Source organism: Carassius carassius, chromosome 50 (genome assembly GCF_963082965.1).
Source record: "Carassius carassius chromosome 50, fCarCar2.1, whole genome shotgun sequence".
Taxonomy (NCBI): domain Eukaryota; kingdom Metazoa; phylum Chordata; class Actinopteri; order Cypriniformes; family Cyprinidae; genus Carassius; species Carassius carassius.
In genome coordinates, this window is record NC_081804.1 from 17,050,739 (window position 1) to 17,073,747 (window position 23,009).

General features: G+C 38.0%; 2 protein-coding genes across 4 annotated transcripts in view; both read left to right on the plus strand.

Moving 5' to 3' along the window:
• The first annotated feature begins 2,165 nt into the window (after positions 1-2,165).
• On the plus strand, positions 2,166-14,194 carry rfwd3 (ring finger and WD repeat domain 3). 2 transcript variants are annotated; one of them, XM_059546183.1, is made up of 13 exons: positions 2,166-2,375; positions 4,423-4,608; positions 4,803-5,011; positions 6,142-6,197; positions 6,371-6,571; positions 6,814-6,905; positions 6,996-7,110; positions 8,031-8,247; positions 8,341-8,491; positions 9,396-9,572; positions 9,686-9,900; positions 13,455-13,672; positions 13,758-14,194. In XM_059546183.1, exons 2-13 carry the CDS (start codon positions 4,436-4,438, stop codon positions 13,899-13,901), a joined length of 1,968 nt encoding a protein of 655 aa, XP_059402166.1. In that variant the 5' UTR covers positions 2,166-2,375; positions 4,423-4,435; the 3' UTR covers positions 13,902-14,194. The 2 variants fall into 2 exon arrangements, with proteins under 2 accessions (XP_059402166.1, XP_059402165.1); XM_059546182.1 differs by having other exon boundaries at positions 2,167-2,375; positions 6,124-6,197.
• Positions 14,195-15,172: 978 nt separating this feature from the next.
• glg1a (golgi glycoprotein 1a) overlaps positions 15,173-23,009 on the plus strand; it is a 29,408-nt gene continuing 21,571 nt past the window's right edge. Inside the window, exons 1-2 of one of the 2 annotated variants that reach the window (XM_059546228.1) lie at positions 15,173-15,506; positions 22,945-22,974. In XM_059546228.1, coding sequence (XP_059402211.1) covers positions 15,210-15,506; positions 22,945-22,974 — 327 coding nt within the window. In that variant the 5' untranslated portion in view covers positions 15,173-15,209. The remainder of the gene's footprint in view (positions 15,507-22,944; positions 22,975-23,009) is intronic. The other variant, XM_059546229.1, reaches the window with a different exon arrangement.

Consider the following 23,009-nt stretch of genomic DNA (forward strand, 5'->3'; position numbering starts at 1 on the left):
AAAGAATAATGCATATCATTAAAAATCTGCATCTTTCTAGCAGAAATTGAATCACAACGCCACCTGCTGACTGAAGCTGTGATTGTGTCAGAGTAAATCATGAGCTCTTTATAGACATTCTACTGTCACTTTTCTGTGTGAAACCTCCTTGTTCCTTTAATAAAATAATAATAAGCTTTTACATTTATGAAATCCTGATTTCATTAAAACCAATAACGTTTAAAATTGTGAGAAAGTCACACTGTGAGAAATAAAGTCACAATTTTGGGAAATATTGTTAAATATGAGGTCATATTATAGCAAGCTCTGTGTCCAGAAAAAGAGGCCTATTATAGGCCTTAGAGTACCAATCCAATATGCTTGTCAAAAATTGTCCTGACAGTGAAGGGGAAAAACCAAAAAGCGTGAGCAGTTGTATCCACCGTGACCTTGCACTGGTCACACAATGGTGAAACAGAAGAAAAAAATGTGCTGTTTGGTCTTGGTATAATGTATAATCTATGTCTTTGAATTGTAACGGAGGGATTAGTTGGCGCCTTTCAGATCCAGCGTTCTGATTGGCCGATGCTGTCAGAGGTGGTTATGGTATGACCCCTTTCTGGCATGAGGTCTGTTTTTCCTATACACAATTTACTTTCCAAATCAATTCCAGATTAACCTACATATTGTTCTGAAAATATGAAGACAATCATTAGTGGTTAACGCTGATCATTGACCCATGCATTCATATATACAGTATATACCTTAATAGATAAGGTTGCCTGCATTGTTGTATCACAAACAGCACTCTCTAAATAGATATGAAGAAGGTTTAATTGATATTGTGTCCATTTAGTGAGAATGCATAAAGAGATGTGTAGCTTGACCCACAAGACAAAACCAGTTTGGTCAGTCTGAGGTCATTCACACATAGGTCTCAAGAATAAAGGACTGTGATCTTGGGGACTGGATCCGTCTTTGATCATCCTCATTCCTGCCTTCCACAAATGATAAGATTGAGGGAGAACAAAGCAGTTCCTGCATGGGGGTTTCTGTATGTCATTGTTAATGTTAATGTTAACCCCTTCATCTCCACAAGAGGAAGTATTGTTTTATCTGATGGCAAAAGCATCCTTTGCTGTCTTCTAGAAAGTCCTACATAACTGAAGCATCCCAGTAACCCTTAATAACAAAAGGCGTTGAAATATTCATTGTAATTTAAGATTAATTATAGCTAAGTATGATCAAATTAAAAAAAGTGTCTTCCCTGATAGCACACGTACATCACAGAGACATCTATTTGACGCCTGCATTACATCTGCAAAATGTATTTCTTAGAGTGTTTACTCATCTGCAATACGTCTATAGGACATTTCCAATCACATGACATGACTCTTGGAGAAGTATCTGGATGACGATAGCAATTTTCTGTGCCTCTTTCAAACATATGAAAAAAAAAGTGATTGAGAATTTATATACTTTAATGCAGAGCAATATGAATTGCATTGTTTTTATTATTATATGTGGCGAGAAATTAGTCATTTTGATAAGAAATAATAATTTTAATAACAACTTGCATTTAAGATCCAAATTTACATTATAGCCTAAGTAGGCTATTATTTTGATTAATTATTAATTGTAATAAATTCAGTAATAATAACCTGTACAATATAAAGCAATGCAAAACATTAATGACTTATTATTATTATTCTTTTTTAATCATTGTATCTGGGCATTAGATTTCCTTTCTCATCTGACTTCTCATTTGTATCTGTTTGCTTATTAACGTAATTACATTCGGGGGGATTCGTTTCACGTCGCTATTTGAAATTGTTCTCATAAAAATATAATTTGTAAGGCTTAGTTGATTTTAGATTATTATTTGCAGCAAACTGGTGTGAGTTTCATTTTCCAAACTTCCTGTTCCTGTTCATTTTCAAAATAATTTTTCCCATGTTCATTTTTCATATAAAATAAATTATCTGTCACGTTATTCTATAAATTATACAAGAAATCGTCTAATGCCATACTTTAAGGAAATTAATTAACAGGATGGTTGCTAGATTAGTAGTCTAAACAGTTCACGCAAACGGCCTCTGTGTGTTCTTTGAAATTAACTGTTCAAAAGAACCGATTCCCGGAAACGACTCAGAGTCGGTCACTCGCTGAAAGCTGTCGTCCAATCAAAGAGCAAAATGCACGCAGTGGGCGGTCCTTCGCGTTGGCGGTTGTGTTTGCAGCTGCAGCGCTAGATCCTGCACAAATTCTATCGATAATTAACAAGCTTTTTTCTGGTAATCATTTGAAATCCCACCATGACCAATTTATAAACTGGAAAATCTAGTTTTTGTTGACCGGACCAAGAAATCCAGCAAGCAAACCGATCGCTCTGCTCGGTAAATATTGTCAGTGTTTTGTATGTTATTGGTGTGTTGTAACATTAGTTAGCGACATTAGCAGCATGTTTATGATCAGAGTGTCTGTGCTTACTTTGTTAGCGAAATCAATAAAACTAGTCTATTAAATAACTATTTAACGCTGACTTTAAGATCATCCCGATATGTATTGATGTAATGTGATTTGATGTTTGAGAGTTTAACAAGCGATCTAGCAGGACGTATTGCAATCAGGGTACTTCGCATACTAACCGTACTCCGATGAGAAGTGCGTCCTAAACCTGGGGAATAGTATGTGTCAGATACCCGGATGACCCACTCTACTCTATTCTGTTTATGAAAGTAGAAAGGCAGCAAGGACAAAGGATTAATTTCAAAATATGGTTTAATGCTACACATGCAGGGCCCTATGTGTGGGATTTGGGATGAGGTCCCAGGCCCTTTGACAAATGGGCCACAAACCCTCTTTTTTTATATAGTGACATGCGATGAAGAGGTTAAAGGTAATTAATGCAAATTTTCCTGTTGCGATTAATTGCTAATGCTTTTATCGTGGTATAAGGTATTACCACGGTATTGAAATTTAGTTTAAAAAAGTGGTCATAATACAGTATAACAGGTCAAATTACTTTTTTCTTATAACAGAAATAATTGAACCTTTAAATATGATAAATCAATACAGAAAAATATATAAAGTTAAAAGTTTTACACAGATTAAATTGCAAAAGAACTATAAAGACCCATAGGTATCACTTTACCATAAGATCTCTTTAGTTAACCCATAACATTCACAATGAGCAATAGCTACATTTGCTACAGAATTTATTAATCTTGTTTACAAAATACAAGTCTTAGTTCATGTTAAATAATGCAGTTGCAACTTTAGATTTGAACAACATGTTATTAAATATTGCAATACCTAAGGTAAATGAATGTTCAGAAGAATTTTTCATTGGCAGTTTATGTTAACTAATGAATTAACTAATGTTAACTAATGAAGCCTTAATGTAAGAATCAAAACACTTACAAACAATATCTAGGGCAAGTTGTAGCTCAGATTAAAATGAAAAAAAAAAAGTTTGAAAATAAATAACCTATTAAGTCTAAATATTAAGTATTTGGCGCTGTGATGAACATTATTGATGAAAATTATTTAAATATGTTTTAGAAAGTAGCAGCTGCTTTATTTATGGGTTTTCCAGAGTAATGGCTGTATTTCCTGCAGTTTAGCGCCATCTGCTGTCAGAGAGTGAATGTGCTTTCATTCAGCGCGTCTCTCACGTGTTCCTCCATGTGCTTCTCATGCGTGCTTGTTTACATCAGAGCACACACTTATCTTTCAAGCAGCATACAGCTGTGTTGTGCATTTTTACCAGTTGATGGGGAAATTATTCTTAAAATGCATCCCAAATTCGGAATGATTTGTAATATATAATTATTCACAGTATTTAGAAGTGCCCACGATAACTATACCGTGCATATTCATTACCGTGATCTATTGCATTACCGAATAACGGCACATGTCTAATTGCATTACTGTATGAATACGCCTGTGGGGTCCACACATAAAGCTTTTAGTCGCTGTGAATTTAAAAATAAATTCAACAGATAATAGTGTTGCGTAAATAAGTTGCGTTACTAATCTGAATGCGGGATGATGTGAAATTGAGGCTGATAGAAGTGTGTCAGACCAGTGTTATTTTAGTATCATATTTCAGTTTTTATTAATATTATGAATGTTTTTATTATTATTTTTTTTTATATATTTTTATATTGTAATTTTGTTGTTTCTACGGAATCACCTTCAGGTTTTTCCAAACTATCTCTTCCATTGAGATTTTTAATAATTTTGATAACCAAACAGTTAATGGTAGCCACTGATTTCAAAGCCCTAGTTTTTTTTAATTTTTTTCAACCAATACAGGTGAGTAAATCATGACAGAATTTTCAGTATCCTTTCAGTTTTAGTATTTTAGTAATTTGAGTTTTATTTAAGGGTAATAACCCTGTTTCAGCCCTTAATTCTTGCTTGTGGTGTCTCCTGCAGATCATATGTGAGGATGGAGGATATGGAGGTGGAAGTAGCTCCAGCATCCAGTGAAGCCGGTGTGATTGTAGTCTCTGACTCTGAAAGCAGCACAGAAGAAGAGGATGTTCCCATGCAGGTTCAAAGCCCATCTGATCGACCCAGACCATCAGGCCTTCATGTGGTCAGGAGGAGACGTATAACTGGGTAAGAGAACGCAACAGCTGGACCAGCAAACTGATGCTGTTTTTCCCCAAATATGGTTGCAGGAATTTCTTTGGATTTCATAAATGAACTCATTAGAGTCAAATGTAAATACAATGGGTTCACAAATGTTTCCTGCAACAGCAGTATGGAGTCATTGTGTGACTTGATCTTTCTGATTCCTTCCTCTCTTCAAGTTCACGGACGCAGTTCTCCCCGCGTGAAGAGAGAATCCGCAGACTCCGGGAGCTCATCGTGGAGAATCTGGCAGTGCGGCTGAGCGGCTCCCAGGACGCACCGCATTCAGTTCCTCACGTAAACCCACCGGCACTGGATCCTGAACCCAGTTCCAGACACACCGCTGCTGCTGTGAATGTGCCCACGTCTGATGAGTCCAGCGCTACAGGTCCACAGCTCATTTCATCCCGTTTTAGCCCTGACGTATATTTTAGTCACACTCAGTCTGTTCCCGTGGCTCAAGTGGTAGAGCATTGCTTTAGCAGCGCAAGGTTGTGGGTTCGACTCCCAGGGAGCACATGTTAGGTAAATAATGTTAGCCTGAATGTACTGTAAGTCGCTTTGGATAAAAGCATCTGTTAAATGCATAAATGTAATTTAATTTTAGTCTGTTAGAAGTTCTACATGACAGGTGACTGTTAGAGTTTTATGGTATTATTTTCGATAATTTAAGTAATTTAGGTTACACTTTATTTTAAGGTGTCTTTGTTACAGTGTAATCATACATTTAAGTACTGAGTAATATTAATTAACTACATTTATTACACTTATTTTATGCTTTGGATTAGGGTTCATCTTTTATCTACCTGCATATATTTATGCATAATTAAATGTTATTATAAAATTAAGTATATGTAACGTGTAACAAGGACACCTTAAAATAAAGTGTTACTGTCATTTACATAATCTAAAAATTTAGATAAATTTAGATTCTATAAATATATAACACAGGAGATGCACAATATATAATTTATGGTATTACATATTGTTTTAATTTACCGTAATAATCTATATTGGATATAACAGTTATTTTTATAAGCACCAATAATTTTATAACACTTTCAAAGTGGAATCTTTAGCAGATTTCAAGCTGATTGTACATTTTCATGCATTATAATATTATGATGTTTTAGGTGTAATTCATTTAATTCATCTAAATAAATTCTAATATTAAAATAAATTCAGATATCTAATACCAAATCTAATATCAAATAAATTCTAATGTCAACAAAAACAAAACTAATACATTTTATCGGTACTGGCTAGAATTCTATTTACACCCGTCTATAAAAAAGACACTTTTATTTATTTTATTTTAAACTGTGGATAAGCAGATAATAGCATTCTAAATTCTCTAAGTTTAGTCAATGCAAAATGCGCAATAAAAATGGAAGGTCAAACTCAACTAATTGATGATGAAATCTGGTACTTTCATTGATTGATTTACTCTTCAACCACATATATTCGCTGCTGTAAGCCGTGTGTTTTTGTGTAACTCAGGCTCCAGTGTTTCTACAGAGGCCGAAGCGTCCAGAGCAGCCGCTCGACCAGAAGAGCCAGAACAAGAGTCTGAGGTGACTGATGCTTTTATGTTGATCATTTGTCTTCAGCTGTTGTGTTGATACTAAATGATGTGAAATCATCAGAACTCTGATTGGCTGTTAAGGTGACAGAATATGTTGTTTTGGTTGGAAATGTGTAACCTCATTGTCGTAGAGTGGATTGTGAATTGTCATCTGTCTCTGAGTCGGAGGATCCTGTGGCGGCTGCAGCGAGTCCCGCTGGAGAGGCTGTAGCAGACGAGGGCGAGGGAGACACCTGCTCCATCTGTTTTGAGCCCTGGACTACGGCAGGTGACCACCGCTTGGCCGCTCTCCGCTGCGGTCACCTGTTCGGCTTCATCTGTATCTCCCGCTGGCTGACGGGAGGAGGAAGTAAATGTCCACAGGTGGGGTTCACCGTTTCACTGAATGAACAGTGTGGAACTTTATTCTTTTTAGATTTATTGTACATTAATGTTGGTTTTTACTTTATTGTTTAAAAACTATTAATAGATGTTAAATATTAAAATATAATAAATAGTATAAGATAATCTAATAAATACTTAAGGACATCCATGTTTCTGTTTGCTGTTTTTTTGAGAATGTCTGTGATGCCGTCTGTCAGTAAAATGATTTTGTGTCGTCTCAGTGCAATAAACCAGCCAAGCGTGGTCATATCATATTTCTGTATGCACGGAAACTGAAAGCGCTGGACAACACGGAGGAAGTGCGACTGAAGAGGTGCTTGTTTGAGTTCTCATAGTTACGGTTGTGCAGGTTTGTTTGAATGCATGTGCAGTATATGTCTGAGCTGATGGTTTGATTGTGCAGTCGTCTGGAGCTGGAGCAGGGCTCACGGAGGATGGAGCAGCTGGAGGTAGCTCAGTGTCGTCAGCAGATGCAGCTCATGGCCGATGAAAATGTGCGACTGCGCAAAGAGCTCGAGGTGTGCGTCTTTCTCAGGAGAAACTCGGCGCTCTTCTTTCTTTCACGTCTCATGTGTCTTGCTGCTAGTTATCTGGAGCAGGGCTTTCAAATGTTTTCAAGTCAAGGCCCCCCAAAATATGATTGTGATAAACCTACCAGCAACATTTATTATAAGCACCAAACCTAAAGCGTTTTATTAAAGCGAAACTAAGGCTTCCGGCATTTGGGAAATGTACTATAAAAATAAACTTGGGATCACAAACCTCTTTTGTTCAGCACAAATTCAAATTTATATACTTTGCAAATGTTATGTATGCTTATCATTTAATTATATTACATATGTATCTTTGATTTATACGTCAGCAAAACTTGACTTCCTGTATATTCCAGGAAATACAGCATTTGTTTAACCAAAAAATTATATATATATATGTATATATATATATATATATATATATATATATATATATATATATATAGTTCCACATTTTTTACAGAAAATATAATTTTTTTAGGTTTTATGTTGATTTGTGTGTTTCCATACTGTTAAAAATGTAAGATTTCAGTAGAATAATTATTGTTTAAATAAGAAATAATGTTTTTGACCAGTCTTTGGAAAGCAGAATGAAAAATGGTTATATCACAATTTTGGTAAATGTTTAAAACATTTTTTTTTAAGCATTTTTAAATCATTCCCTTAAAGGGGATATTTCATCCCCAAATGAAAATATTCCTTTAGATAGAAGAAAAAAAAAAAGTTTCATACAGTGAAAGTCAATGGTGAAAGTCAAGATTTCTCTATAAAGGAAGTGGCTGAATAAATTATCCAGTTTAATGACCACAAGCGAGAGCCACACACGAAGAGCTTTGCTCATGTGACCAGTGGAAGGAAAGCGTCACTGCTGCTGTATTCAGTCCTGATCTGTGTTTCTTCTGCAGGAGTTGAGGAGGTGGAAAGCTCAGGCGGCGTTCGGCTCCTCTCAGGGAGCGTCTCTCTCGTCGTCCCAGAGGCAGGACTCGTCCAGCGGGGGACACTACGTCTTCTCTAAGGCTGTGCTGGTGTCTCAGACGGGGGGCAGTAGGGTTCTGTCCTACTGTGAGCCTCTCGGCTGTCTGCTGGCGTCTCAGCCTTCTCCACAAGCAACCTTGGTGCCAGGTAGGGTAGAGGTAGTAGGTAGAGTTTGAGCTTGTATGCGTTGATTATTTTCCCTCTCATTGTTTATATGGCCATGGATTGTTGCTCCCTCAGGCTTCGGTGTGAAGAAGATCAGCACTGCGACTCTCAAACCGAGTCAGTATGTTCCCATCCACTCCAAACAGATCCGAGGTCTGGCCTTCAGCCGACTCCAGGACAGTCTTCTGCTGTCTGCAGCCCTCGACAACACACTCAAACTCACCAGGTGAGAGACCGATGCTGTCCTCCTGGGTCATACTTCTGTGTTTCATCTACATGCTCTGTTGTAATATATAAGTAACACCTGCTATAATCACACAACACATAAAACACAGGACTGGAATCACACTGACAGATATATCATTTATGCCGATTAATCGGTACTTACAGTTAAATACATAAAGATTTTTAGGTTCTGTTCTTACAAAATAAACTTAATGTAGTTATGTGCAAAGGACCGCAATAAACATTATTATTATTATTATAACAAAATGATTAATATTTGACTCAAAATGAGAAAATATACAAAACAAAATCCAATTCATAATGCTTATAGAACTATAATAGTATCTCATTGATTATCAGAATCCAGATTGATTTCCTGATTTGATTCTGATTCAGACGCTCTTTGTTTGATTGGGTTTCATTCTGATCGTGAGATATAATCAAATGAATCAGCTGATGTCTGTTCTCTCGCTTTAATGCTGTAAATTATACAGGACAAACTGATTCAAACCAGTAACTTGCCTTTTTTAATAATTTGATAAAAAACGTAATCGGACAACTCTAGTCAATGGATATTTTTTTCACTAAAAAGCAGCAGTTCATAAGAATCATCTGTTAGTGAATCAGACCACATTGCTCATGCTGTATGTGTTTTTGCATGCAGCCTGTCTGGACAACTCTGCATTATTGGGTTACATTCAAACCAGACTGGAATATGATTCTTCTTCTGAAGATTCTGATTCTATTACTCAGAATGTTTTGTGAATGTACAGACTATTTTTAGTTGAAGACGAATCCCAGGTGACTTTTTTTATGCACCAAAAACCATTGCTAGTTTCGATCAGCTTCTGAATACAGCATCTTGAGACTCTTTTGAGTTGCGTCATGTGACGTTTTCTCCGCAGCCTGATGACGAACACGGTGGTTCAGGCCTACAACACGGGCAGACCTGTGTGGAGCTGTTGCTGGTGCCATGATAACAACAACTACATTTACGCCGGTCTGGCCGGCGGCTCTGTGCTGGTGTACGACACGCGGGACACTAGCACTCACGTTCAGGAGCTGGCCCCGCTGCGCTCCAGGTCACTTTCAGCTGTTTCAGCTTTGGTCAAACTGTAGCATGCTGTAAATATTGCTGGACTGTGTCCCATACAAACTGGTTTGTTGATAATATTGTCTTGCTTCTTCATTGTAGCTGTCCAGTGGTGTCTCTGTCCTACATCCCGCGCGCTGCCTCCAGCATGTTCCCGTGTGGCGGCCTGATCGCTGGCTCGCTGGAGGGTGGATGTTTTTGGGAGCACGTGGAGGGAACCACATACACGCCCCACATCCTGCCTCTAGAGTCTGGCAGCTGCACAGACATACAGGTGGAGCCGGACAGCAGACACTGCCTCGTCACGTACAGACCAGGTACATGTCCAACCCACTCACGGGCCAGCTCTAATGTGCAAGGCACCAATTGTGTCCGTTAGTTTTCTCATTATTATTAAGGGGCCAAGCACTGAAGGTAGTTGTTGTTCTGCTCTTGAGTCTATGGCAGTCCATAGAACTGCTTGCGGAAAAAGTTACGAAATTTGGCCACAGGTAGAGGACCGTCTCAACTACTATCACCGCAAATTTGGAGACTCTTAACGCAAACCCTCTAGCGCCACCAACAGCTCAAAATTGTAGACCCATTTATGCTAATAACTTGCGAACAGCCATACGTTTTTGTTTTTCAGACTCCGTCTAGACCACTGGTCTGGTTTTTGCTGAAATTTAACCAGGTAATCTTCAGACCATGACAAAAAACAAGAAGTATCTTGAATAATGCGCAAACTAATTTGACGAAGAGCACGCCAAAATGGACACGAGGCTATATCTCAGCAACGCTTTAGTGAATTAAAACCAAACTTGGTGTGTGTTAGGACAGCCATGACCTGAGGTTTCCTGCTCCGTTTCAGCACGGCGCCACCTAGTGGTCAAACGATAAGAAAACCCCCTCTTTTTTTTGCTCATAACTTCGGAACAGTTTAGCCAAAAATTACAAGTTTCTTTAGCAACCCTCTACATTGCGAGTATTTCACTTGCATATGCAACTAAATCTTCACTCTGGGCGACTAAATGATGTTTAATATTAGCCAATGGCTAATAAATTCTCAGAATTTACTCACCAGTGTGTGAGTTGGAGGCTAATTATAAGTTTAGCACATAATATATTTTCACATGTTGAACATTGAATGAGCGCTTCAGTTTCACTCGTCATGCGATCTGTGATATTTTTCAGTTCATATGAATTGATGTGCAATGCACCTAATTTGACGCAGCGTAAACTCTAGTGTGAAGGTGCACAACTCGCCGTCACTTTCTCTCTCACACACAGGCACAGAGAAAGATAGAAAGACTTGGTACGCTACATGTAAACGATATCAAAATACCGGCATTCCTTTTGAATTCATGCAAACGGAAAAACGGCAGTTTCATTGCCTGGCGCTCACCTATTATTGTCACTGTTTTGATTTCGCAAATCACTTTGAGCGAATGCACAAAACCTGATTAATATTCATGAATCCAGCAGCTCATTAATACTTAGTAATCCTTAGTGCGTTTTATAGTTCTTATTAAGAGAATTCATATCATTATTATCCTATCAGTATTTTTGGTAGGTTTTTTTTCTTTACAGAAACACTGAATGAACGAAAAAGCACTACCAACAGTCTAGTTATAATCTTCAAACATGGTTATCAAGTTTATTTCCAATGACTAAAGTTCTATTATTAAATAATACTTTATTATTATAATGTTATTATAATGCTTGACTGACTAATGTTAATTGTGTACTTTTACATATTTAAAAAACACTGCCATTTTACAAACATTTATTTTATGTAATATATATATATATATATATATATATATATATATGTGTGTGTATATATATATATATATACACTCCTGAACAAAATCTTAAGACCATGGGATGCATCGCAAGTTTTACACATTTTGCACTAGTGGATCATAACCGGGTTGTAAGTGCTGCTTCAAAATGCCAAAAGAAAAAACTGGATCAAGAGACAAAAAATAGAGAGTAGGCAATTTATTGAAAACTGCATTTAAAGTCAAACAGGCTGTTCATCATAATTATAATGTCAGAATGTCAGGAGTCAGAATTTGGCGTAAACAGATTGAGAACATGGATCCATCATGCCTTGTTACCACTGTGCAGGCTGCTGGTGGTGGTGTAATGGTGCGGGGGATGTTTTCTTGGCACACTTTAGGCCCCTTAGTGCCAATTGGGCATCGTTTAAATGCCACGGCCTACCTGAGCATTGTTTCTGACCATGTCCATCCCTTTATGACCACCATGTACCCATCCTCTGATGGTTACTTCCAGCAGGATAATGCACCATGTCACAAAGCTCGAATCATTTCAAATTGGTTTCTTGAACATGACAATGAGTTCACTGTACTAAAATGGCCCCCACAGTCACCAGATCTCAACCCAATAGAGCAGGGGTTGGCAACCTACGGCACGCGTGCCAACAGTGGCACACAGAGGGATAATCGCTGGCACGCAAGCAATAAGGAAAACTGTATAATGACGTACAGTTTGATGTAATAACTTCTCATAGTCACACAGCCTGTTAGGAGCTACAAATACTATTAAAGTGTGAGAATTAACTTGCATGGACTTGCATAACTTGCATAACTTGCTCTCTCTCTGCCGACAATGAAGCGATTTTGCCCCTTTGTTGTTGAGAAATATAATGTAGCGATTCAGTATCGATTAATAAAAGTAGCGTGACAACACTCATAGGTTTATGAGCTTCTGAATGCTACTTTTTGCACAGCACGATCTCAGATCTCTGTGTGCGAGTGGTGTGTGTTGTGTGTGTCTGTGTGTGCACGTTCATCAATTAAAGCAGTGCATTAACGTTGATTAAACGTTAAAAAAACGTTTTGTTTTTTTATCGTATAATAAAAAATTGTGTATGTACCGTTTAAATACAGAATTATATCGGGGGGTGTGTGGGGGGGGGGGGGGGGGGGCTGTGTTGGCACAGTGGTTAACCATAAAAATAAAAAATGGCACGTCATGCCGAAAAGGTTGCTGATCCCTGCAAGAGAGCATCTTTGAGATGTGGTGGAACGGGAGCTTCGTGCCCTGGATGTGCATCCCACAAATCTCCATCAACTGCAAGATGCTATCCTATCAATATGGGCCAACATTTCTAAAGAATGCTTTCAGCACCTTGTTGAATCAATGCCACATAGAATTAAGGCAGTTCGGAAGGCGAAAGGGGGTCAAACACAGTATTAGTATGGTGTTCCTAATAATCCTTTAGGTGCTCGTGTGTGATTCTATATACATATATATATATATCAGTCTGGCGAGTAAACTAAGAAATATACTAGCTAATGACGATTCAATTGCCAAGGTGTCCGTAGAGGGTTGCTTTAGATTTGGTGAAGCATATCGAAACCGGTGTTGATTTTATTTTATTTATTTTTTGTCTTGGTTAAAACCATCAATAAAGGGGTTAAACTATCAAATAAAAATGCTAATATTGACCTATAGCAATATAAGCTTTGATATTATTAGATTTAAGTGTGTTTTTTTTATGATTTATTTAAAAAACACATCAAATGCAATTTAGACATTTTTGACTCTTATTTTGTCATTGACCCTGTACCAAAAAAAATAAGAAATTTAATTTGATTAGAAAAATGCTAATGTTGTCTAATACAGATATTATTAGCTTCAAATATCAGATTTTAAGTCAACATGAAGAAAAATTTGCCAATCTGTTTTCTAAATGCATGGATGAATCGTTCAAAGTAAGATCCATAACATGCATGTTTCATTTCAGTCATTCATTTATTGACTTGACCTCGTAAAGTTTCATCAAACTCAAACTTTTGATTGAATGTCTTGGTTCCTTTGTAATAGCATCGACGTGTAATGTCTGTGTTGTTTGGTCCAGGTCGCTCAAACCCGTCACTGCGTTGTGTGTTAATGGAGCTCAGCCGGACGCCTCAGACAGACACCAGACAGCCGTCCGTCTGCTCCTGCTCTCCAGTCCAGACCTTCACCGCTGGATCTTCCTGCAAGCTTCTCACCAAGAACGCCGTGTTCAAGAGTCCGGCCGGAGACAGAGCCACGCTCGTGTGTGCTGGAGACGAGGCCACCAACTCCACCATGGTGAGAAACGCTCTTCTTTGTGTTTTCTCATTCAGTATCTTGTTTCGTTTGGTGACTGGTCGCACATCCTCCGCTCTGTCTGCAGGTCTGGGACGCCGGCACTGGTGCCCTGCTCCAGAAGATGCCTGCAGATCTCCCCGTGTTGGACATCTGTCCGTTTGGGGTCAACCAGAGCAGTTTTCTGGCCACTCTGACCGAGAAGATGCTGAAGGTCTATAAATGGGAGTGAGACTCTGAAATCTGAAGAAGCTTTTCCTCATAAACCAAATATGTGTCCTCTGGTGGTCTGGGACGCTGTGTGAGACGATTGTCTGTTCACTGTGCGCTTTTGCTCATTTTAAATCTGAATATCTATATTTTATGTTGTGTTTTTTATAAAGAGATTGTTTTCTGACCTTAAAATCAAGGCTTTATTAATGTCTCTGTGATCATCGTTCACTGTTTTCATTGTATATATGTAAGTGTTTTTTTTTCAGTTTTGTTTTTAATTTCTTAATAAAACAATAAATGCCTACATTGACACCATTTGTGACATCCTTAAAAAACATATTATAGGAGTAACAATAAAAAATAGGAAAAAATATAAAGACATTAATAAAGTTGATGTTAGGGATTTGAGCCAAATCAGGTTATTTCTTGGGTGTCATAAATGTAAAAAATGTTCCCCTGCAGTGGTCCAGCAGTAAAGCTTGTGTGCAAATTTTGGGCCATGGCTTAATATGTTATTGGTAATTAAAACAGAGTTAACGTTTTAAGAAATCATTTTGAGAAAACAGCATTTTTATAAGGTATGTGTATTTTATAAGGAAATTTACGTGGGATAGTGTATTAAAACATTATACATAATTCTGAGGTTGCGTCATATTTAAATATAAAAGAACACGTACTGGTCTTCCTGCAGAGAGCGCATTTTTTATTTATTGTTTTTTTTTTTTTTTTTTTGAAGATACGAATGAAAAAGAAAAGATAGAACAATTTAAATGTTATATCCTGGAATATTGTCTGACAAAAAATTTAAACCGAACACAAAAATAATGCCGATGAAAAATGACACCCAAACGATTGTGATTGGTCCTTTCTTGACATCGCAAAGAAAAGTTACAGAAACCAGGTGATAAAACCGTATTATGTGTTACTTCGGCAGCGTTCTGGATCATAATTTTACCTGAATAAAGTCACCAATAAACAGTTCTTTGAGAATATACAGTTAAAACATTATAATACTTCTTCCCATCATTGTCTGGACCTCTAAGCCCCGCCCATTTCTTAACTCCCTGTTCCAGGATAATTCCCTTATCTTCCTTTCATCTAATAAATGTGAAATAAATAAAACTATCTTTAAGTATCTTCGATGCTGTGCCGTTCGTGAACCCCAAATTCAGTACTACTTAATCCGAGAACTGACGAATCCTACTACGATGGCGGATTTAACTCATGAATATTAATAGCAAAACCGACAAGCGACGTCAGCGCGTACTCAATAATATTAATGAGCGTCTCTTGTCCGTAGTAGGATTCGTAACTTCTCTCGGCGAAGATGGCGGCGTGTAGACGTGTGCAGCGACTGCTGCTGTTCATGTTCATCTGCGGCTGGGTTGGTTCTGCTCATGGATTCAATTCGGAAAAAGAAAAAGACGCGGATAATTCCGAAAGAGGCAAGAATGCAGCGGTAGAGGGGAAAGCGTCGGCGCTGGATGGGGCCTCGGCGCGGCGCAGCGGCGGCTGGAAGCTCGCGGAGGAGGCGGCCTGTCGGGAGGACGTGAGCCGGATCTGCCCCAAACACTCCTGGACCAACAACCTGGCCGTGCTCGAGTGCCTGCAGGACCGAAAAGACGTAAGAAAACGAGACCGAGTATGAATTTAATGTGTAGTCCGTGAGTGCGTTGCGTGATCATCAGTCTAACTTGCATAGTGTGTTACAGTAACACACATCTGGATCTGCAGCGTCTTTGTGCATTTGCGCGACATTCATAAGTTAAAGATCATATAGATGAGTAAGGCATATATATATATATATATATATATTTAAAAACCAGAAGCAGTTTGACAAGAAAAGGCCTATACACGTAGTTTTGATAAGCATCACGATTAATAAAGTGAAAAAAGGTGCTTCCTGTTTATAGCTGTGTCTCAATCCCTAATGAGTTGCCTACTTGGAGCTCACCATCCGCCCAAGTGTGCGGTCTGAGTCAGCACCCTCCGTGACGTCACATGCACTGCTCTGTGCTGTCCTTATAGTTATCCAGGGTATGGACGAGGCTGTCTTGTTTATTGAATTTCTGTTTCAGAGACTGGATGCTTTTGTGGTTTGACTTGACTGACTGGTTGTGCACTGTTCGTTTGTAGAGGGTTCTCTAAACAAATATGTGATATGTGAGCACTAAGATGAGTTTGTCAAAGATTGGCCATTGTGGAACAGCACCAACTTCTGAACACAAACATGGAAGCGATATGACCATTGTGTGAGGTCCTTGTGTAATAATGCTTATGAAGTGTCCTATATTGCCATTGTTAGTGTAATGCGAGCCATCCTCGTTCTTGATTACTGATTACATGAGCAACACTTTTTTTTCTTTTGTTGAACATTTGTTGTTCACTTCCAAAAAAAAAAAAAATTCTGATAACTTACCTGCCCCAACGTCATCCTGGATGTTCATGTACAAATATTGAGAAATGAAGGGTTTTTGAGGAAAATGTTCCAGGATTTTTCTCCATATAATGGACTTCAATGGTAGATAAGCCCTTTATTTCTCGGCCGTGATCATGTAGAGCCGTTGAAGCTGTTTGTGAAATGTCCAATTTGGACATTCAGTCGGTTGGCCACCAATGAAGTCCATTCTGGAATGTTTTCCTCAAAAACCTTAATTTCATTGTGACTTAAGGACGAAAGATACAAACATCTTGGATGACATGGAGCTGAGTACATTATCAGGAATTTTATATTCTGGAAGTGAACTAATGCTTTAACTGGCAGAACTTGGTTTCCCTTTACTTGTGTTGATAATAAGTTTGGCGTTGGTTCTGTGATCTGTTGTATTGGATTGTTCAGACAGGGCATGTTAATGGTGGGTCTTTTTATCTGACCGTTCATCACATTGCAGGGGTAATCAAAAGATGTTTCTTACTATTATTATGCATTTTTCAGCTCTTCATTACATTGCAGGTTATTTTACTGGATGTTCATCCCTAGCTGTTCCTCGCCATTACAAATTATTTATGTCAGGTCATCACAGATTAAGGTTATTTCTCTGGTGGTTCATCACGGTTGCAGGTTATTTCTCAATTGCAGGTTATTTCTCTGGCTGTTCATCACCGTTGCAGTTTATTTCTCTGGCGGTTCATCACGGTTGCAGGTTGTTTTTCAGTTGCAGGTTATTTCTCTGGCGGTTCATTACCGTTGCAGGTTATTTCTCTGGTGGTTCATCACCGTTAGAGGGTTTTTCTCTGGCGGTTCATCACAGTTGCAGGTTATTTCTCTGGCGGTTCATCACCGTTGCAGGTTATTTCTCTGGTGGTTCATCACCGTTGCAGGTTATTTCTCTGGCGGTTCATCACCGTTGCAGGTTATTTCTCTGGCGGTTCATTACCGTTGCAGGTTATTTCTCTGGCGGTTCAGCACAGTTGCAGGTTATTTCTCTGGCGGTTCAGCACAGTTGCAGGTTGTTTTTCAGTTGCAGGTTATTTCTCTGGCGGTTCATTACCGTTGCAGGTTATTTCTCTGGCGGTTCATTACCGTTGCAGGTTATTTCTCTGGCGGTTCATCAGCGTTGCAGGTTGTTTCTCTGGCGGTTCATTACCGTTGCAGGTTATTTCTCTGGCGGTTCATTACCGTTGCAGGTTATTTCTCTGGCGGTTCATTACCGTTGCAGGTTATTTCTCTGGCGGTTCATCAACGTTGCAGGTTATTTCTCTGGCGGTTCATCACCGTTGCAGGTTATTTCTCTGTTCATCAATGTTGCAAGTTATTTCTGTGGCGGTTCATCACCGTTGCTGGTTATTCCTCAGTTGCAGGTTATTTTTCAAATGTTCGTCACAGTTTGTGGGTTGTTTCTCTGGCTGTTCAGTGACATTACAGGTTGTTTTTCTGCTGTTTTTTTTCTCCGCTGTGATGGTTGCAGATTTTACCAAGCGCAGTGTTGATATATATATATATATATATGTGTATATATATGCCTATATATAATTCATATTATATATTAGGGGTGGGCAAGTTAACACGTTATCACATTTAACGCATTCATTAATTAACGCCGACAATTATTGTGCATTAATGCAGTATTATTATGGAAGTCTGTTGCTCACTCTGAATACACATACAGAAAAATCATGGGCCACAGGAGGAGATGCTCCCAATCAAATTATTTAAGCTAAGCATCAACATTAACAAACCACTGTAATTTTTAACAGAAAAGAATGCAATGAGCTCGTAATCATAACTTTATTAAATAGGAAATAGTTAGGTTCCGATAGCACGGGAAGACAGCAGAGAAGCGCTCTTGCTCAACACAGTGGAGTGAATTGTTTTGTTAACTTTGTGGTTTATTATTTTGAGTTATATGGGATGCATTAACACATGTCCCTCTCACAATACATTGCTTGACAGATCTATCGCTTTTGCCCCTCAGAAATATTCACGCAATCTTGCAGCACGTATCAGGAGATCTTCATTCCAGTGTGGTTCGCTCTCACACTCACTGATCTATAGATGACTGAACCGCTCTCTTGCCCACCTCTTCCAACCGAGCCAGGGAGTGCTAAACAGAGATCACACTAGTCAAACGAACCAGGCTTTGGGGGTCAAACGTGCTCCTGCATTGTTAAAACTGCCTAGTGTGAGCACACCCTAATTATTCTCCCCCATCCTGCACACACACACACACACACGTGTCTCTACACACCCATCAAGTGTTGTCCTGCGGCGCACTGTACTGCGATGAGCCCCGCGATCGTGCAGGTCTCTAAGGAAGGTGATTGTTATAATGTTATGATCGAGGCTCTGGACTCTGAGCATAACTTGCTTTTCTACAACAACCTGCAAAAGAAAATTAATGAATTGAATTCATAAACTGGATTTTTCTGCGCTCAAACCTGCAATCTAAAGGAAAGGCTGTGTATGGTGTTCGAGGTCATTTGTGAATCATCATAGACTTATAGTCTAAATAAAATAAATTGCAATTATTACTGTTATTACACTTAGCTGACACCAACACAAGCTGAAGCCAAAACAGTTTCCTGTGTCTTTGATTGGATTTGGATGCCATTTTTAGTAACATTGTGACCCTTATCAAGCCTTCAGCTCAATGGAAATCGAGATGTACACGCCTGATATTTACAGCGGGCCGTGAACAGCTGTCCTGTGCTGTGCCGGGGATGCTTTCTGCCTGGGCTTGTTCTCAGCTGTTCAAACTAAGATCAGTGTCAGGTCATCACGGTTAGCATTTTAAATGTTTAAAAATGTGGAAACCACTCATTACATCACACCATCTCCTGACTGCATTATTATTTGTAAAATAGGGACTTTATGGAGAGTGTATACAGGTTTAAGTTTAACCGTTTATATTTCATTAATTAAGGGAAATTAACAAGTGTCTCAGCCCTCAAGGGACTATTTGGCCAAAAACATAAACTTTGAAACACATGCTGATTGATGGACTAGCATTACTCAACATTACTTACTACCTTCTAGCAACGCTACATTCAGTGAAGGTAAAATAGTAAAAAACATAGTTCATTTAAATGAAACAGGAAGCCGAACCAGAAAATTTCAAACAATACCCAACCCTACTTATGAAGATCTGTACACTGTAATATACTGTATGTTGCTTTTTGACATTGCCAACCTTTAAATTAAGTTGACAGTAAGTAATAAACAGTATTGAGCATTGAGTAGTTAAGTATTGTGCATTTTTCCTTACCACTGTTTCTTAATAATTGTTTAATGATTTTAATGGAACCAGAATCGGAACCGGAAAATTTCTAACGATTTTCAACCCTATATACGAGTGATTTATTTAAACATAATGATATAGTCTATATCAAATAGTTTTCTGTAAATAAGGTTGCCATGAAATCTAGCTAGAGACCAGCGAAATTTCACAATTCTCTATAGTGCAGCAGAATACTAGGTTAAATAATATTAGTAAAAAACCAAAGATACAAATGAAACAAAAGATGTAAAAGATACAAATGAAACAAACAGTGCTTTATGCAAGTCTTAAGTATAGCCTAGGCTATTCAGTTAACAGCCTTCTACAGAAATTGAATAATTTAATGTAAATTAAAACAGCTTAGTCTTCACTGTGAGAATTAAATGTCATTTGATTCTTATTTAAGCTATAAAAGTGATTTGTCTTTTTTTGATTAATATTAAGCACATAGTCAGCAGCAGGATTATTAACCTGCTGCCACTTTAAGAGCTACATGGATGCAATTTACTGTTACGCATGTATTTTTATTCTTAACCGTTTAGGTTCACTTATTACAAAACCGATGAGGGTTAATGTTAGGGCTGCACAATTATGACAAAAATCAGTATTGTCGATTATTCCCTTGAAATTGTCACTGCGATTTATTAATTACGATGATCACAGTTTACATTGATGTTTATACCATTGTTTGATGCACCTGCATGCCATATTTTTATATGAAAATAAAACGATGAAAACACTCTGACTAGTATTGTATTGTTTTCTTTAAATTATAAAAAAAGTAAAAAATAAGGATGAAAATCTGGACTTCGAACGATTTGTGGCATCCTGAATTGTAATTGTGATTAGAAATTGTATTAATGGTGCGGCCCTAGTTTGTGAATAAAGAAGAATTTGATTGTTTAGGCACGCACCTTACTAAAAGTTCTGTGTTCTGCTCCGTCTCTGAGTGCATGAACAAAAGTTCTATCAGGCTTTCATAAACATTAATAAATATACTAAACTTTGATAAATCAAGCACGTCCTTTACATGAATTTACTGATTTGCTCATGACATCTGACTTTTATGGAGGAATGAAAGCGCGCTGCTGGAAAGGGAGCAGATTGGGGCGTAATAAGTTATATCTCGATTACTGTATTTCCATAATCGTTGGAGGCCAAAATCGAAACTATTTTGATTAATTTCACAGCTCTATTTGCCATGCTTATTACCAGCATGTCATCCAAAACCTGTACGACCTTCATTCATCTTGGACCGTTATAACAATTTTAACTTTTGTCACATGGAATATTTTAACAATATCCTTACTACCTTTCTGGGAACGTTTCCGTTCTATTGCGGTCTATGCAGGGTCAGAAAGCTCTCGGATTTCATCAAAAATATCTTATTTTGTGTTTTCCGAAGATGAACGAAGGTCTTGGGGGTTTGGACCGACATGAGGGTGAATAATTAAAGACAATTTTTTTTTGTGTGTGTGTGAAGGATCCCTTTACACAGTGTGCTTTGTCATTTGAGACTCGCAGTATTTACTCCGCAAACATTTGATTCTCCTGGAGGGTGTGAACAAACATCCAGCATGAAATAATGTCAATCCACCGGCTTATAATGTCACATCTGATGCTTCTATAAACAGAAAGGCTAAAAAATGTAAAGGTTTTTTTTGTTTGTTTTTTTTTGCATGTATTCATTGTATGTTGATATTTAATTCTGTTTAATCTTCGTAATTCGAAGTATAAAAAAAGAGCATGAAGTTTAATTAGGTTGTTGTTATAATGAATTTTCTTCCTCAAATGTTTAGACGAGAATGTTAATGATCAGATAGAGACATAATTTAAAACTCTTGTTAAATATTAGCAGTCCACACAGGATGTGCAGCAGGAAGAGAGTGAGGCCTGAGCTGATTTCTGTTTGCATCTAGTCTTAATTTACACCACACATCTCCCTGGTATCACTAATTAACAGAAATAAATATACATTAAACAAGGCCAAAAGTAAATCTAACACAAACCTGCAAACATAAGCAACAGGCAATATTTTACACATCACTTACTAGGAAACTAGTTGCCCAACAACTGCGACTGGTCTAGTTTTGAGTTTTCTAATTGAAGTGTTGACATTTTTAAAGTGAGAGTTCATCCCAAAATGAAAATTACCTCATGATTTACTCCTCAAGCCTCAGACAAATTCAAACTGAGTTATGTAAAAAAGAAAAAAAAAAAGAAAAAAAAATGTCTTGGCTCTTTCAACCTTTATAATGGCAGTGAATGTGTGTTATTATTCAGTAGTCCAATAGAAGTCCAATAAAGTGTGTTCATCCATCATAAAAGATGCCTTGCATGGCTCTGTGGGTGACTAAAGGCCTCCTGAAGTGAATCGAATTAAATTTTTGTAAAAATAAAAAAAGAACTTTATAAACGGTAATCTCTAGTTTCTGCTAACTGCTGTATGCGCATTCTTTCTGACGGATGATGTAAAATGTATCGTCAGCTGTGGTTAGTTTATGCTAGTTTCGTGAAAACCAATCTTTGCTTTACAGGTGCAAAGGAAGTAAACTTCCCTTACTTTAGTCTCCACTTGACTTATATTGAAATCCTCCACCATCTTTATTTCCAAACCCTCGTCTTGTACTTTCTAAGATGTTTTGTTTAGCTCTCTCCTCTGCACTTCTGCGCTCATCTACGTCATCTGCTAGAGCTCCACTCTCTCGTGTACACGCTTTCGACTGTTAGCAGGAGCGGCAGATTAGCCACTGTTTGTAAAGTTTTAAATATGGATATTTTTTTTACCAAAATGCATCAATTCACTTCAGAAGGAGCCATGTGGAGCACTTTTGATGATGGATGAACGCACTTTATTGGACTTCTATTGGACTACTGAATCTCAACACCCATCCACTGCCATTATAAAGCATTGAAGAGCCAATACATTTTTGAATATAACTGTGATTGGATTTGTCCGAAAGAAGAAAGTCTTGTACTACTAGGACGGCTTGAGTGTGAGTAAATGATGAGATCATCATCATTTTTGGGTGAACTGTCCCTTTAAGCATAGCTTAAGCTTAGTTTGCATTGTAAAACTTTCTCTTTAAAGCAGCAGTGTTAGTCATACACATTGAGACAGACATTTCTGGTTGCTGCAGTGTGCCCACAAGAAGTGTTGTCAAGTTAAACATTTTAAAATGCACCTTGATGCACTGTTATATTGTTGTGCTCACTCTAACAGTTTGTAAAAACCTGAAGCCAGTCTAATTATTCAAGGCTAGTCTGTCATGTAGCTCTGAACCTGCCTATTACTGGTGTCTGTGTGAACACTTATAATTCATACTCCTCTTGATCTCTCTTCAGGAGACTGAAATCGCTGCAGACTGCAATCATGTGAGTGTTTACATACTATTAAAGTTTATATAATT

Coding starts and splice junctions, on each gene's coding strand:
- rfwd3 (XM_059546182.1), top strand. CDS start 4,436: ATGGAGGATATGGAGGTGGAAGTAGCTCCAGCATCCAGTGAAGCCGGT. Junction 4,609..4,802: donor AGGAGGAGACGTATAACTGG/GTAAGAGAACGC, acceptor CCTCTCTTCAAG/TTCACGGACGCAGTTCTCCC. Junction 9,573..9,685: donor CTGGCCCCGCTGCGCTCCAG/GTCACTTTCAGC, acceptor TCTTCATTGTAG/CTGTCCAGTGGTGTCTCTGT.